This window comes from Triplophysa rosa, linkage group LG2 (genome assembly GCF_024868665.1).
Source record: "Triplophysa rosa linkage group LG2, Trosa_1v2, whole genome shotgun sequence".
Lineage (NCBI taxonomy): Eukaryota > Metazoa > Chordata > Actinopteri > Cypriniformes > Nemacheilidae > Triplophysa > Triplophysa rosa.
The window spans coordinates 7,405,378-7,422,371 of NC_079891.1; the positions used below are offsets into that span (position 1 = coordinate 7,405,378).

Genomic DNA, 16,994 nt, shown 5'->3' on the forward strand with positions numbered 1-16,994 from the left:
GATGCTTTTATCCAAAGCGACTTACAGAGAAGATAAAGGAAACAAAACAGTGAGGCGATTTGTCAATAGGAGGCGATGTAAAAAATATGGCATCCTCTGCACCTTTGGCCCAATTTCGTAAAAGTGTACTATTTTCTGCAAAAATACGGAACAGGTAAAAAAGGCTACAAATGCACATTTGTAAACTTGATAATCACAAATTTGAGGGTGTACACATGCTACAGTTTACTGGATACAGAATAGTGAAATTTCTCTCATATACATGTAAAGTGTGTACTGTGATTATACTGTCTATAATGTTTACTGTAAGTAGTATAAAGCACAGTAGATGATTCTAGGATGCACACTTACCTGTGCTCCTATTGATATTATCCTGAGATTCTGATTGGTGTGTCATCAGTTTTGCAACTGAATGTTTACTGATGGACAAATGTGTGCTATTTGAGTTTACAACTTGACACTTCAGTTAATTATATTGTGTGTTTGTGTTTTCTGAATGAGAACATGGTTAAACCTTTGCAAATTGAGGCTGTTTGTGTGTGGGGTTTGTACAAGTTGGTGTATTGTTCTGAGAATGTGTTTATGGTTGTCAGAAAATGGTGAGTTGTTTCATAAATTGTGTGTTAGCAATCGAGAAAAACTGTAATGCATTATGAATATTTAATGTTAATTCTAAGCTTGATGTAAAATTGTGACTAAATTAAAAAAGTAACAAATTGCGTCATTATTAACTTAAACAAATATTTGAATATTCGTTTTTTATGAGCTCAAATATTCAAATATGAAAGTATTGAAAAATGCCCACCCCTGCTCTTTACTAAAAGCTGCACCTGTTAAAGACATTTTTGTGCTAAGAGTGTTTCACAAAGCGTTTTAGCGCTAAAACTAGCTCCTAAACCTGTAAGACGTTAGGGGTAGTGAAGAGGACTCCTAAGTCACTTATGGCGCTTTTCCACTGCATAGTACTGCACTGTACGGCGCGGTACAGCTCACTTTTGGGGGGTTTTCCACTGGGTACAGTACCTAGTAGGGGTGTAACAGTTCAAATTATTCACGGTTCGGTTTGTGTCATGGTTTTAGGGTCACGGTTTTGGTTCGGTTTGTGCTATGTTCAGGGAAAAGGGACTACTGACAAATAAGAATAAGAACAAATAATCAAGCTAGAAGTAACAGCACCAATAAAACAACAGAGGAAAGCAGAAAATTAAATAAGAAACTAATCCATTTCTACCTTAAAAGGTATATATACAAAGTAATCAAATAAAACATAACATTGCATATGTACAAATCAAATAAAGATGAATCATAATTGAAGTTACAGAAGCTATTGAGTCACAAGCAGTGAGTGATTTCCTTGACTTTTAACAGACATCAGGAATATGCTGCTGTCGCTTTAAGAGGAATGCAACAGATCCAGTACACTGATACTTTACACATGTTGTTTTTCGTCTGTTTCGTCTGTTCACTTATGACATAACCTACTATGTTTGTTAAGATACTCGACAAGAGGGGCATGTTGACCTACTTCGTGTGTGAATTTGTCCGTTTAAGCGCTTCGAAGACAACTAGATATTTGCGCCATGTCTGAGACTTTATTTATGCGCGCTTCGGATCTTCTCACAGCTCGCAAGCGAGTTTTCTTGTGCATCATCTGGCACTTAAATGTTTAAATTGGCAAGGCTTGAATGAGTTTAGTTTAAACAGCAACATGTGCTGTTCAGGTCTCACCTGCACTCGCGCGAGCGCTCACAACACCCGGGTGATGAAAGCATAAATGACTGGTCATATTACAGCATACGTCAATCCTATTGAAATTTGTCTACGTTATTTGATTTGTTGTAGGTATTAAATGTGTATCCATCGACAAACATACATTAGCTGAACTTTGTCAGTCTGTTTTACGCGTTATAATTTCTAACAAGCCATATTATAAATGCGTCGTCAGATTTAAGATGCGACGCGGTCCAACACCGAACCGTTGGTGAAGAACCGTGAAGTTCAATTTTTTACTGTGAACTGTTACACCCCTAGTACCTAGTACCTGATACTGTTTTTAGTACCACCTCGTTTGAGGTTCCAAGCGTACTGTACCGATACCAAAATGTGACGTGTTTACACACAGATCACTGATTGGGCAGAGAGAATCATTACCAGCGTCATTGGATTTGCAACACAAGAATACGCATTTTAATACGTAATATTGGCATTTTGTTATATGCTTTGTGACTGTAATATAGAGATTAAGACCCTTATCGCAATGCTAAATGCAAGATTAGTTTACCCTCGTGTTGGTACAAACCAACCAAATGATCGTTGTCTGCTCGTTGCTGTAAGATTTCCAAAACTCTCTTGTATTTTTAGCAGTATTTTGTTTTGCTCCCATCTGCCACCGATTTCCTCCCTTACTCCTGTGTTGTGCGTGTGTTTGTCGCGTTCACAATGATGCTACAGCAGTAGAGGCGGAGCAACCATGACGATAAGTATATAATGCCCAACCACTTTGAAGTAGTACTAAACTGCTGTGGAAAAGCAAAGTGAGCCAAAGTGAAATGAGCTGTACTGAGCCGAGTCGTACTAAACCTGACGGTACCATGCATTGGAATAGTGGCATAAGACCAACTCAACAATCCTAAAATGGCTGTAACACCGGCAGTCTACCTTGAAACGTAAACATTTTAGAAAGATTTCAGGACAATGAGCTTAACCATAAAGACTACTAATATCTGATAACTGTTTATTAGACAGGTAAAATGCTTACAATTAGCTGAACATATACTTTATATACTTTATATGAACATATAGTTTATTTGCAAGAGAACTCATGAATCATGTTGTTTATTGTGTTATCATGTGTTTATTGTATTTGTTTGCTGTATTTTATTTTTAAAGTTATTGTTACTTAATTAAAAACAAATGATTGATTTTAATTGATTGATATTAATTGGAATGCACAATAAAAACTTGAATTTTGAAAAAAAAAAGTTATCTGTTTTTGTAAATGAACTGTATACTTGTTGAATTAGTAACTTAGTGTATATTTTATAATATTAATTTGAATACGGCAATAATTATATATTAAAATATTTGATTTGAATATGAGTACATTTTTATTTTAACATCTTAATTTAAATATGTCAGCATGAGACCTCATTCTATATTTATATGATTAAATGACTGACAGAGACCCATCCTCTATCAGCCAATCACTGTGGTCATAGTCAGTAAGCTTGCTGACATCATCCATAGCAACCAGGTCAACCCTGCCCTTTTTCATAGCTTACGATTTCTTTCTGTTTCTCAGTAAAAGTTGCTTTCAGCGGCGTTGTGAACAGGTTTTAAAAGAAAACTCTTTAAATAAATACTTTTGCTGCTGTTTAGGAGAGCTCTGTAGCGTTAAGATAAAATGTTTTGTGAATCCGGGCCCAGATTTCAAAGCCGCAATGCAAAGCTCTGATGTGGGAACAATAAGGCTTAAAGGTGTCATGAACTGGCCTTTTTTATTATTTTATACCGTTGCCTGAGGTCTACTTATGACATTTACATGGTTTTTACATTAAAAAACATCAAAATCAATAAGTAATAGGCTATTTCCTACCTTGATTTTGTGGCCGGCACAAGAAACACTCGGTTTTTATGAGCGGCCGCATTGAAGACTTGGAATTAAATGCCCACTGCTATGATTGGATAGCAGTTCCAAAAGACAGCAGTGTGCCCTGTGATGTACATTTCTGTTTGTCTGTTTGACAAGCTACGTGCTTAGTTGGAGCCTTCTATAAACTTGGTTACACACGTAGGTTACACATAATCAGGACATATACTGTAAAGCGATCTCTAACAAAGCAATAGGGATGCATCGTACAGATATTTTTACTTGCATAAGATTCCAGTCGGATTCAATATTGACGGCTCAGCATTACTTTTTAATCTCAGTCTCTCTGCAAATCCAGCATTGACATGTGCCTTGTTTACAAAGGAATATCCGCGGTGAAATGAAGTGATGTATACCCACGTGAGCTGGAACATTTTTAAAAATAAACTTCAACCACACATTCCTAATATCAGAATCCGAAGGAAGCGACTGTGTTCTTCCACAACCAGGTGCTGCCCAATATGTTGCATGTTTGTTGCTTGGTCGCTCTAAATAAAAATAACAGTGAAAGATGTCCTCACTTTTGCACATATGACACAGGGCTAGCTGCTCTCGAGAGCCCTTCGCTAAAGTGACAGGGTTGCCAGATATTCATAGAAAAAATAAGCAATGAAAGACAAGACAAAAATACAATTAAAATGCAAACTGTTTATATATTTTGTAAGACCAAAAAATCTCAAAATCTGCAGCCGACCATTTATTAAGACCTAAGTGCCGAGGCTTTTTGATCTAAGAGCAAACAACAATCATAAAAGCGCTTAATAACAAACATGGCAACACTGCAAAAAAGCGCTGTGTGATGCAGCCTTCCGAGCATAAACACAACACAGCGTGTATCAGTGGTTTAGTTTAAACTGACGGACAAAACAAATCATTAGCCAAAAAATATGTCGCTATGGTTACCAGTTTGTCAATCATCACAAATGTGGGAGTGTGTACTATGTGTACATGGCTTAAGTCATTCGCGAACCAGTGGGCGGGGCTAGAGAAGTAGTCGTTGATATTCTTCTGTGGAAGCGGTGTTCAACCTGTCATTGATAGGTACATTCCACGACCTGGCATTCTCTGGGCCTGGTGTCAATAGAAGTTGTCATTTCAGCAACAAGGACGTCTTCAGTTCTGACACTTACAGAATGTTCGTTTGAATACGATGAGCTTTTATACAACAAAAGCTCAGGTTAAAATTGATTTCTACTTTTCTATTCCAGTGTGCTTCTTGCTTGTATGCTGCACAGTTCACCTTTAAGGCATAGTTTACTCAAAATATCATAATTTCTGTTTATTCAAATATAATTTATTCTAACATCGTTCATTTACTCTTGTGTTGTTGAAAATCTGTATATGACTCTTGTGAGAAACACAAAAGAAGATATTTTGAGAAAGGTATCAATGGTTGTGTCCATACAATGGAAGTCAGTGGGGTTCAGTGTTGTTTGGTTAACATCATTCTTCAAAATATCTTCTTTTAAGTTCTGCACAAGTAACAGTCACAAAGGTTGACATGAGAATGAGTGAATGATGACAGGATTCTCTATTAATAATATCAACAATGAATATCCTGATAACATGTAAGATGGAGCTAGTACAATATAAGACGATAGGATGCAAAATGTCACCTGCTTATCATTATCAGGAAATCCCAGAAAATATCCCGATATAATTCCCCCCCCCAATATCGCACACCCCTACTCTGTACTGACTGGTATGCACTTTTATTTGGTCCATGACGTGGGGGGATATGGGGTTATGGGGATAACACATGGTAAAATGGGAGTTAACAAACAAAAAAAGTCAAAAACATGTAGAGCATGAGCCATCAAAAAATGAAGCAAAAAAATGTTTAACAGTTGAACTAATTTATATATTACCATATATTAAAACGCAGGCCGGGCATCAGGCCTTTTTCACAGTGCCATTGTCCCACTCCCCCGCATGGCAGTAGGCCTATCACTTTACTATCCGGACCAGATCATTCATACATTATTTTGATGCGGCGACTGTTTAGAGTTAACCTGTAAGAAAAGCGCACACTCTCTCAGCACAACAGAGTAATGTTAAATTTGTGATTTATTATGTTTTCAACTTTATGCTCGCGTTGCGCAGACCTAACACGAGAGCAATTAATGACAGACGCTTTCTCCTGCGCCTACAGCTCCGTTGTGTAGACGCGCTGCTCATTTTAAACAACAGAAATGGTGCATGTCAAATGTCCCTATATGCAGACTGCTATTTTAGCTGGAAAAATATGATGCTGAAGCTGATGAAGCTGAACATAATGATGTTAACGCCATGAGGTAATGCTATCTGTTTGCTCTGTCGTACACTGATAACTCAACTCAACTTTATTTATATAGCGCTTTTACAATTTTCATTGTTACAAAGCAGCTGTACATGAGACACATTGACTACAAGCAAAACAGTCAAAGTTGTACCCGCAAAAACAAGAAAAGGTTGAAAACACAGAAGACAGACACACCCACACACAAAACACTCCACACACACAACACGCACCAACACACACAGACACAGAGACACACACACACACAGATGCGCACGCACGCACACACACACACACACACACAACACACACACACACGTACGTACACAGACAAGTACGCACACACACACACGCTCAGTGAGAGCACACATTTAGGATAAAGGAGAGAGAAGCACAGGTCAAATATAACAGATAATAAATTCCTATATGCAATATTAATTAAGTAAAACTTTAAAATTCTAAAGCAGCCCCCCCGGTCAGGCAGATAGTGCAAAAACAGTATGCAAACGGTGGCGAGGAACCCAAAACTCTAATCGAGAAAAAAAACCTCAGGAGAACCCAGGCCCAACCAGGGGATTCCAGTTCCCCTCTGGCAAAAGCTGCTGCCTCTGCACAAGCTCCAGAGAACTTGCACAACAAGGCTAAATAAAATAAATAAACTTAATAATAAAATAAATTATAGTTTAAGATTATCATTAATAATCTAATAGCATTTGAAGTTTTGTGGTGAAGACATGTCAAGAGACCGCGTCCTTCTTTATCCAGCTCTATCATCTCAGCTCTTGTCAGGTCCCCACTTCCCATTCTCCGCTCTACCATCAGGTCAGATAAAATCATGTTTGTACTGGTGGATAACTGCAGTGAATACTGAAACATTAGATTTTACTTCCCTCAAACGATGTTGTATTCAGTATGGCTTGGCGACGTCATAAATCCTGGCCAGTTCACGTGTCTGCGTTTCAACCGCGAAAGCTGAAACAGTAGCGAGCGAGCGTAATTATCCTGTTATTTAAATGTCATCTGGCTGTTCTGCGTGTCTGAGTGAATTACGTGCACAGTTTAACATACAACACGAGTGATGGTCGAGTATTTTATCTGCGTCTGAACTGTATGAGGATGTGAACACATGAACTTCATTTCCAGGCAGAGTTGCTCGAAGTTGACGAAGAACCGTCAAAATAAAAGTACCGTTAAATTGAACACTCAGACAAAAAATACTGTGGTGTACTATAGTATTTGCTTTTGAAAATTGTAGTGCCCTTGTAGTGATTTGATAAACACTGTATACTATAGTAAAGTTCAAAAACACTATAGTATCTAAGAATTTTACTGCAGTTTACTATAGTATACTACAGTAATTTATGTGGACAAATATACCACTGTTGTATAGTTAAAAAGGAAAAATACACAACTGAGAAATATTCAAACAAATTTAGGTAATCTAAAAATGATACAGCCCTCATTTATTCATCTGTATGTAACATTAATGTCTTTTGTCAGTTACCTGTCTATTCATGATGAACTGCACTTGCATATTTTTTTTTAATGATGACAACAGACGATTTATACTCCTACAGTTTGGCCTGTGCTACCAAACTGTAAACCTTTCTAGCACCAGTGCTATGTGCAAAAAAAGTTAACCTACAGCCTTAAGACTAATAATAATTACTGCTTGCCTTTGTTTTATAGCAGTCACGGAGAGTAGGCCTATAACCAAATTCAGGTGTCCAAAGCGGACACTAGTTAAAATGCTTAGAAGCAAACTTTACCAATATAGATCCGAAACAATTATATTGAGAATTCAAATGAAATATCTTTTTTTTTTATTGTTGGACAAGTAATTTTTGTACTCAGACAAGTGAATGACAAGTTTACTTGTCCGAAGGACAACCACATGACAATGCTTAATGTCAAGCCCTGTGAAAAGGCACAGTCACTGAAGTGACAGGGCTATGCCCCCTTGTTTTTTTCCACAGGCTCAGTGCTGGTGCTTATTTTTTTCCCATGCAGCTTACAGTGGCTTGCAAAAGTTTTCAGCCTTATCTTAAACTACTTTACATGATTATTTTTTACATTAATCTACACTCCATGCACAATAATGACAAAAAAAAAAATGATTTTTGACAGCTTTGCAAATTTATTAAAAATAAAAAACAAAAATAAGTACATTGCATAAGTATTCATACCCTTTTCTGGGACATTTGAAATTTAGCTCAAAGCATTAGTTTTGCTTGTTGATGTTTATACACTTCGAGTGGAGTTAACCTGTGCAAATTCAATTGAATAAGTATGATTTGGAGCGGCACATACCTCTCTATAAAGGGTGCAACAGCTGAAAATGCATATCAAAGTAAAAACCAAGACATGAGCTCAAAAGAACTACCAGTAGAGCTCTGAGACAGGATTGTATCAAGGCACAGATCTGGGGAAGACTTCTGAAAAATATCTGCTGTATTGAAGGTTCACAGAAGCATGTAGCCTCCATTTATCCTCAATGAAAGAGGTTTGGAACCATTTACATTTATTACATTTAGCAGACGCTTTTATCCAAAGCGACTTACATTGCATTATCCTATACATTTATACATAGGCATGTGCAATCCCCTGGGATCGAACCCACAACCTTGCGTTGTTAACACAATGCTCTTACCACTGAGCTACAGGAAAGCTTCCAGACCTCTTACTTGAGCTGACCTCCTGTCCAAACTGAGCCATCGATGGAGAAGGGTCTTGGTTAGAGCGGTGACCAAGAAGCTGATGATTACTCTGGTTGAGCGCCATGATCATATGTGGAGATGGGAGAAACTTACAGAAGGACAAACATCACTGCAACACGCCACCAATCTGGGCTTTATGGCTTAGTGGCCAGACTCAAGCCTTTGCTCAGTGAAGACACATGGAAACTTGAAATATGCAAAAACATACTTCAACGAATCTTTCAAACTGTCAGAAACAAGATATTCTGGTCTGATGAATCTCAGATTCATGCATCATGTCTGGAGAAAAACAAGCACTGCTCAACACCTGTACAATACCGTCTTAACAGTAAAGTGTAGTGGAAACAGCATCATGATGTGGGGGTGTTTTTCAGCTTCAGGGACTGTACACAAAATACGGAGATAATGATCATGAAAACCTAGCCCAGAACATTCAGAACCTCGGACAGGGCAGAAGGTTCATTCTCCAACATGACAATGATCCTAAACACACAACTAAAACAATGCAAGAGTGGCTTATGGACAACTCTGTCTATGTCCTTGAGTGGCCCAGTTAGTGCTTGAACCCAACTGAACATCTCTGTAGAAACCTGAAAATGTCTGTCTACTGATGATCTCCATCCAACCTGACAGAGTTTGAAAGGATCTGAGGAGAAGAATGACAGAAAATTGCCAAATGCAGATGTGTAAAGCTTTTCACATCATACCCAAAAAGGTTTGAGTCTGTAAAGGAGCTATAACCATTTTCTGAGTTGAGGGTATGAATACTTATGCAATGTACTTATTTTTGTTTTTTATTTTTAATAAATTTGCAAAGCTGTCAAAAATCTTTTTTTTGTTTTGTCATTATTGTGCATGGCGTGTAGATTAATGTAAAAAAAATGTTGAGGGTAGTTTAAGATAAGGCAGCAGCATAACAAAATGTGAATAAAATGAAGGGGAATGAATACTTTTGCAAGCCACTGTATATTTGCGACCAAAGCACCTTGGTTGAAAATACGCTGTCCAGCGCTTTTAGCTGCATAAAAACGCCCGGTGGATAGACAGCATATATCGGTATCGGCATCGACTTAATTGAGGTGGAAATTATCGGCATATCGGATATCGGCAAAAATCCAATATCGTGCATCACTAATAATAATGTATGAATGCTCTGGTCCGGATAGTAAAGTGATAGGCCTACTGCCATGCAGGGGTGTGGATAAATGGCACTGTGAAAAAGGCCTGATGCCCGGCCTGCATTTTAATATATGGTAATATATAAATTAGTTAAACTGTTAAACACTTTTTTGCTTCATTTTTTGAGGGTTCATGCTCTACATGTTTTTTACTTTTTTTGTTTATGAACTCTCATTTTACCTATACATTATTTATGTGTTATCCCAATTTATATCTATGATGCCAATGATTAAATTACTACTATAGCTATTGTATTCTTATAGATTGAGTCACTTAATTTTGCTCTTAAAATGCACCAGATTGCAGCATTTACCTTTAAAATATGCTACATTTTCTTAAGGGGGAGCATGCCCCCAGACCCCCCTAGAGGAAAATATGTTTAGCCCCCATAGTCTCACAAAATTCTGTGGGAAACACTGTCTAGTAAGTAACAAATGAAATGAAACGTGATTTATGCACAGCTTTTGAGTGAAGTACGGGAAAAAGCTGCTGCATCCGAAAGCCAGAGAGCGCTCTTGTGCGGAAACTCCAAATACGCACGGCAGAAGAAGACCATAACACGTTCTAGAATCTAGGAAATGCCTATGGACATCTTTTTATCACTGTACTCAAGCCTCATCAGGTATTTTTATGATAATAATATTTATAATGATCATGTTTGACGGGTGTTGCTTTTTCAAATGCACATTATAAGCGACTCAAACTCGCACTGCTTTTAGATCGAGCAGCATTTCCTAATGATCCCAGAGGCGTGCTTCACGGACAAGCTACGCATTCAAAAAAATATCGACACATTGCATATCGCAGCCAGCTCGATTACAATAGGATTTAGTGGTATCGCGATAAATTATCGTGCAGCCCTAACCACGAGTCTCCGCTGACCGCGCGCATGTTTTCCAAAATGGACCAGGCACTGTAAGTAAGCTAATGAATGGGAAACACACATCCTTCGTGAGCAGGGGTAGTAGCCTACGACTACGCTCTAATGAAGGGAAATGACAAAACAGGGAGTTACAAATTGCCCTTATTGAAATCCGTCAAAATGACGGACGGCCTTCAGATTATATTGTTTCTAAATGAAATAATTTGATTTCATTTAACAAGCCAACATTTCATTATTCCAAGTAGGGCTGTGTATGGGCAAGTGCCTCCCGATACGATACATATCATGATAGATGGGTCACGATACAATATATTGCCATGTATTCCGATACGAAAGAGGTGGACGAAGTACACAACTTCCTTACTTGAGTGAAAGTACAGATACTACTGATCAAATATTACTCCACTACAAGTAAAAGTTGTAAAGACAGATTCTTAAGTAAAAGTACAGAAGTACGTGCCTTTAAAAGTACTCAAGTATTAAAAGTAAATGTCCTTTATGTCAGTTGTGCATTGTTTTATTGTCGTATACCTTATGCCCCTGAAGCAACCTACTGAATACACTGAGTAGCTCACAGTATCAGTTGTATTAAAGGAGTACTGTAGTTCACTTCAAAATTTGCCCCCATTGACTTTCCATAGTCATTTTTATTCCTACTATGGAAAGTCAATGAGGGCACATTTTGCAGTGAGCAACTCCTTTAAGAGCTTCATATGTTTAGCACATATGTTTAGTTTAGTTTAGATATAATCCTGTATGATCATTTAGCCTAATTATCCTCATTAGCCCCCTAGTCCTGTATGTATTTATGAGCAGTGTTCTTTTATTTTGTATATTCCCTTTACCAGTTTTAGCAGCAATTTACCAGTAAGTAGTAAGGTTCTTGTAAATAGTAAAGTGTAGAAGCCATGTGTTTGTTGGATTTATTACCATTTGTATTACCATAATTTAACTACAAACATAAACTATAGCTAGTATAATGAAACTATGGTATTTTTAGTTGCTGTGGTTGTACTAAAGAATTCGAATGAGATTTTTTTATTAAATTCCTCTTTGTAGTGTGTTTGGGGTTTTATTCCAATAGGATTTACCATCCCACCAATAGAATCCATCACATTCAAGTAGACAACATGTATCCATAGTACAATTCCCATTATAACCATTAAATCCATTACATTTTCTGTTGTATTTTGGGCAGGGTTCTATTGTTTTCATTTCAACAGGAATACTTCAGCTATTGTAACTTCAGTAAAAACATCATTCATTTTCCAAATCGCTTTAAATGATACAGCAGCAGATCAGAAGTTAACACGCACGCGTAGCTCAAGGTGTATGTGATGCTTATTTACCGTTTAGCCATTGTGTCGATCATTTTCATGATAATGTTTCTACGATCTTTGACTGATCGTAACCCACAGATGATTACACGCCTTTTTCGTCTATGATTGTTCTATTTGCCTTTTTAGAGCGCTATCAACGGTGTAGCAGCGCCTACGTTTACATTAGTTTAGCGGGGAAGATCCCAGAGTTGCCAGATTTGCGTTAAAAAAATCTGCCAAATGGCCATTCAAAGCTTGCCGGAAAACCGCGAGCATAGAAAAACTTAAATACTGGGCAACAGTGAAAGGTCCTGGCAGATCGCAAGCCAGATAAATTGCGCACACAGGAAAACCCCACTGCATAGAAACCATTTTCTACTTTTGGGCCTTTTTATAAATGTAGTGGAGTAAAAAGTATGATATTTGTCTTTCAAATGTAGTGAAGTTAAAGTACAAGTACTCAGAAAAAATAATACTCAAATAACGTACAGATATTCAAAAAGTGTACTTAAGTACAGTACTCAGGTAAATTTACTTTGTTACTGTCCACCTCTGCGATACGATACACATTTGCGATATATTGCAATACTTTCAATAGAAAATGTAAAAAGTAGAGCTAGAAATACAACATGACTTGCAAAGCTTACAGCATTTATTTTATATAACTCATTACTCCATGACTTATTTTGAAAACCAAAGCACACCAACACATCAGCTCCGAGAGCTCGAAGCGTTCTTATATTTTTCGCCATGCTCGCTTCCACTTACTTTTGGCCGTATGTATATGACATGATTTAAAAAATATATATATTGATAGTAGAGGTATCACTATCGATACACTATCGAAAAAAACAATTATTGCGATAGTAGTTACATGTATCGATATTTTTGCACAGCCCTAATTCCAAGGCTGGTGTCTGGTTTGTCTCGTCTCATTCTTTCTTTGGATGCTGCAGAGACTGTAGATCTCTGTAGACAGCCAGACTGTTTAATCGAATAATACGTGGCCATTACTGGCATTGGCTAAGAGCTATGACCAATGTGAAAATTGTGTAAATTATGTGTGAAAAAAGGATGCATTTATTTATTTATCAACAAATTTGTATTTGTGTCTTTTGCATTTCAATCATTAAATTGCTTTACACACAAATATATCCACAACACCCCATGTGCTCTTTTTTTCTTACATCGTCTTTGTTTGTGGATCATTCAGTCATATATCAAGTCAAATATGAAGCTGAATTGATGGCAGGATAATCTGTAATAATCGACATCGACTCTGAAAAACCCATTTCGGTCGACCCGTACTCAAAACTACTCGATAATAATGAATTCTTTTTACAAACGGGAATACAGCATGTTCATTACCAGTGAACTACCAATAAAGTTACTTTATTTACCGCTTGTAAAGGAGGAATACAATGAAGCATCTTACCATTTAAACAGTCAAAAAGTCCCTTTCACCTCCTGACACGCACACTTGCTTTCAGTGCAGACAATAACAAGCTACGAAAGTCTGCGCCGTGCTTGCTAGATGCGGTTATTTGGTTATATTACTTGATTATTATTTTTTTTATCATGCAGCGCAAAGTTCAGTCTAAGGAAGGAACCACGTGCATTTACAGACAGTGTTAGTTCATATTTATATGCCCAAACATTCAGTAAGTGACAAATGTTTGGAAACGGTTTACACAGTCATTTGTGAGTCATCTGCGGGTGCGTGCGGAACATGCTGCTTCTCTTTACCGGTCTCACAGCATTGAAGATGCAGAGAGACGCGATCCTGCGCCGGGTCATAGCCAGACCTCGTGCTCATATGCGCCGGGGGTTTCGGTACCCAACCCTAAAAATGTCCCATTTCTTTACATCAAAAATAATGTAACTTCACTTCTACTCAGTTTGCTTTTCCACTGCAGTTTAGTACCGCTTCAAAGTGGGTGGGATTATACATTTATGCAGCACTCCGCCTTCCCCATTCTTCTCCACGTGAGGTTGTTTACTTCAGAGCGTGTGAGTGCGCGACTGCGCACGCGTAGCATAAACCGGAGTGTTATTCAAAGGAAAAGATAAGGCACATTTTTCTTCACAATGATTTGACGTGCCCGCAATAACACTACCGTGCATTTTCACTAGCATGGTGTACCGTATTACCGAACAACGGCACATGTGGTACTGTACCCAGTGGAAAACCTCCCAAAAGTGAGCTGAACCGTGCCGTACTATGCAGTGGAAAAGCGCCAGTAGAGGCTTAAAACATGTCTTGTCTTGTCATAACGATTTGTATTGACAGTGTAAATGTGATCCTCTTGTAATCCATTGTCAAAATGTCAAAAGAATTCTTGAGCGTCTAAAGCCTCTGTTTTCATGAACACATTTGCTTTGCACAAGGCAACATACACGTTGTCAAGCATAACAAGGCGGAGCTGCTTTGAATACTTGCCTTGCCTCGGTATCTGCTGCCAGTCACGTGAAGTGTTGATTTTCCCTTTATTGTAATGGATAGGACTCAACCAGGCGAATCCGGCCCATGATAGATCTGACACGGGTCTTTAGAGCGCCTGCACCTGTGAGTTAAATTGCCTCTGTGTTGTGTTGCAGGTGTGAGCTGTGATGCGTGTTTAAAAGGGAACTTCAGAGGGCGCCGATACAAGTGTTTAATTTGCTACGACTACGACCTTTGCGCGTCTTGCTACGAAAGTGGAGCCACAACAACTAGACACACCACGGAGCACCCGATGCAGTGCATACTAACCAGGGTAGACTTTGGTAAGTAGAGCGACATCAAGCTGACATCAGTTTATACTCATCGTGGTGGTGGTAATGTTTTGGTGAATGTTTTTTTTTTTCTTGCAGATTTGTATTATGGGGGAGAGGCGTTCTCAGTAGAGCAGCCTCAGTCGTTTACTTGTCCTTACTGTGGTAAAATGGGCTACACGGAAACATCTCTACAGGAGCACGTCACCTCAGAGCACGCAGAGACCTCTACAGAGGTGGTGAGTATGCATTGCGTCTGCACTGAAATGTTTTGTGTTGCGTAAATGTCAGTTATCTTTTTATATTATTCATTATAGGGCCATACTATTATTATAAAAAATAACAAGAGATAAAATTTGATGAGGTTTCAACAGTTTAAGTTTTGTGCCAAGATCCTGTTACAGAAATAAAACGGTTAAGATGAGAACTTGGATACAAAGCATGCAACTGAATAAATAATGTATAATGTGAAGAATTAGTTTGTTATTTGTAACGTGCTGATTCTCCCTGTTTTTCTGCTGCAGATTTGCCCGATCTGTGCAGCTTTGCCCGGTGGCGACCCCAATCATGTGACAGATGACTTTGCGGCTCATCTCACACTTGAACACAGAGCACCTAGAGATTTAATATCCTTTTATCTGACTGATAAAGTTGTGTATGTCTTCTGTCATGTAACGCAAGCAGGTAGAGTTTTTAGAGATTTTCTTCCTGCTAAACTTTTAGTTTGGTACATTGCTTAAGAATAGTTTACATAAATTTGCCTGTTTGTGCGCAAGTCATTTTAAAGGTAACTTTAAAGGTAAGCCGTGTTTCAAGTTGAGTAGTCTATGCTCAGTAAAAGTTAATTTCTTCAGGTTTTGTGCCTGTTCCAAGCCCGTATGACTTTCTTCTCTGGAATGCAAGGAGAAATTTGGGAATAATTTCAGCCACGTTCTGTCTAAAAACCGTACTGTTTTCCATCAAACATCACATGCAAATTATGAGCTTAATTGATGTACATAATACATGCATATTGATATTAAGACATTCGAAAATATCAAAATACAATAAATGAAAACAACAAGCCGGATTAGCTCAACAATGAATAGATATCGTTGTTATTAACACTTTGATGTTATAAAATGACTGTAGCATCCCAACAGTCATACCCACTGTTGAAATGAATGATTTTTATATTTGTTTGTTGATATGAGATATGCGTGTCATGTGCGTTGGATGTGTGATGACACTTTCTCATGCAGTTGCTCCTTAACCAGCGCGCGCACGATGAGAGCAGCGGCGTGCGGCATGTGCGTCGGATGTTCCACCCCGGGCGGGGACTGGGTGGTCCGCGGGCACGCAGGACTAACATGCACTTTACCAGCAGCTCTACCGGTGGGCTCTCCTCTTCACAAAGCTCCTCCTACTCTCCAAGCAATAGGGAAGCCATGGACCCCATAGCAGGTTCGTGGGGCATGTACAGAGAGAAGCAGAAAAGTGGATTAAAACAGTTTAAACTGCAACCGTAAATTATATCGAATGGTGAAAGTTGTTTGTGCCAAAACACAAAATCTCAACATATTAAATGTAACATGGAGACTGCTCAAACTTTCATTGCCTTATTGGAGATGATATAATGGTTTTGCAAAAAAAGCCAAAAATTCACTCAAAAATGGTCCCCATTGACTTTCCATAGTAGGAATAAAAATGACTATGGTCAAGTCAATGGGGACCATTTTTGGGTGAACTAATCCTTTAAGCAGTTGTAAACTTGGGTTTCATCTCACGCTCTCTTTTTCGCTGTGTCCACATCACCAGAGCTGCTGTCTCAGCTGTCAGGTGTGCGGCGCTCCGCAGGGGGGCAGCTGAACTCCTCTGGCCCCTCGACCTCACAGCTGCAGCAGCTGCAAATGCAGCTCCAGCTGGAGCGTCAGCAGGCACAGGCGGCGCGTCAGCAGCTGGAGACGGCTCGCAACGCCACGCGTCAGCGCAGCAACCCCAGCAACATCAGCGCCAGCATCCCACCGCCCAGCACCGCCACAAACACAGCCATGACTGAAAACAACCCGCTGGCCTCCCACAGCTCCCAGTTTCTTCTCACACGGTATCGTGACGAAGAGGGTTCATTTACAGTTGTTGTTCATCATTTCTATGAATTTAGATTTATTGTAGATTTGTGGGGGACACAAAAGGAACAGATTAATGACAAAATGTTGAATTGTGCTGACGCATAATA

General features: G+C 38.7%; 1 protein-coding gene across 3 annotated transcripts in view; it reads left to right on the forward strand.

The window, feature by feature from the left end:
• kcmf1 (potassium channel modulatory factor 1) overlaps positions 1 to 16,994 on the forward strand; it is a 34,783-nt gene that overhangs the window by 16,737 nt on the left and 1,052 nt on the right. For all 3 annotated transcript variants that reach the window (XR_008961830.1, XR_008961829.1, XM_057322305.1), the window contains exons 2-6: positions 14,624 to 14,791; positions 14,879 to 15,018; positions 15,304 to 15,405; positions 16,045 to 16,222; positions 16,577 to 16,862. Coding sequence is in view for 1 of the 3 variants with exons in the window: in XM_057322305.1 (XP_057178288.1) it covers positions 14,624 to 14,791; positions 14,879 to 15,018; positions 15,304 to 15,405; positions 16,045 to 16,222; positions 16,577 to 16,862 (874 nt within the window). In the remaining 2 variants the exon portion in view is untranslated. The remainder of the gene's footprint in view (positions 1 to 14,623; positions 14,792 to 14,878; positions 15,019 to 15,303; positions 15,406 to 16,044; positions 16,223 to 16,576; positions 16,863 to 16,994) is intronic.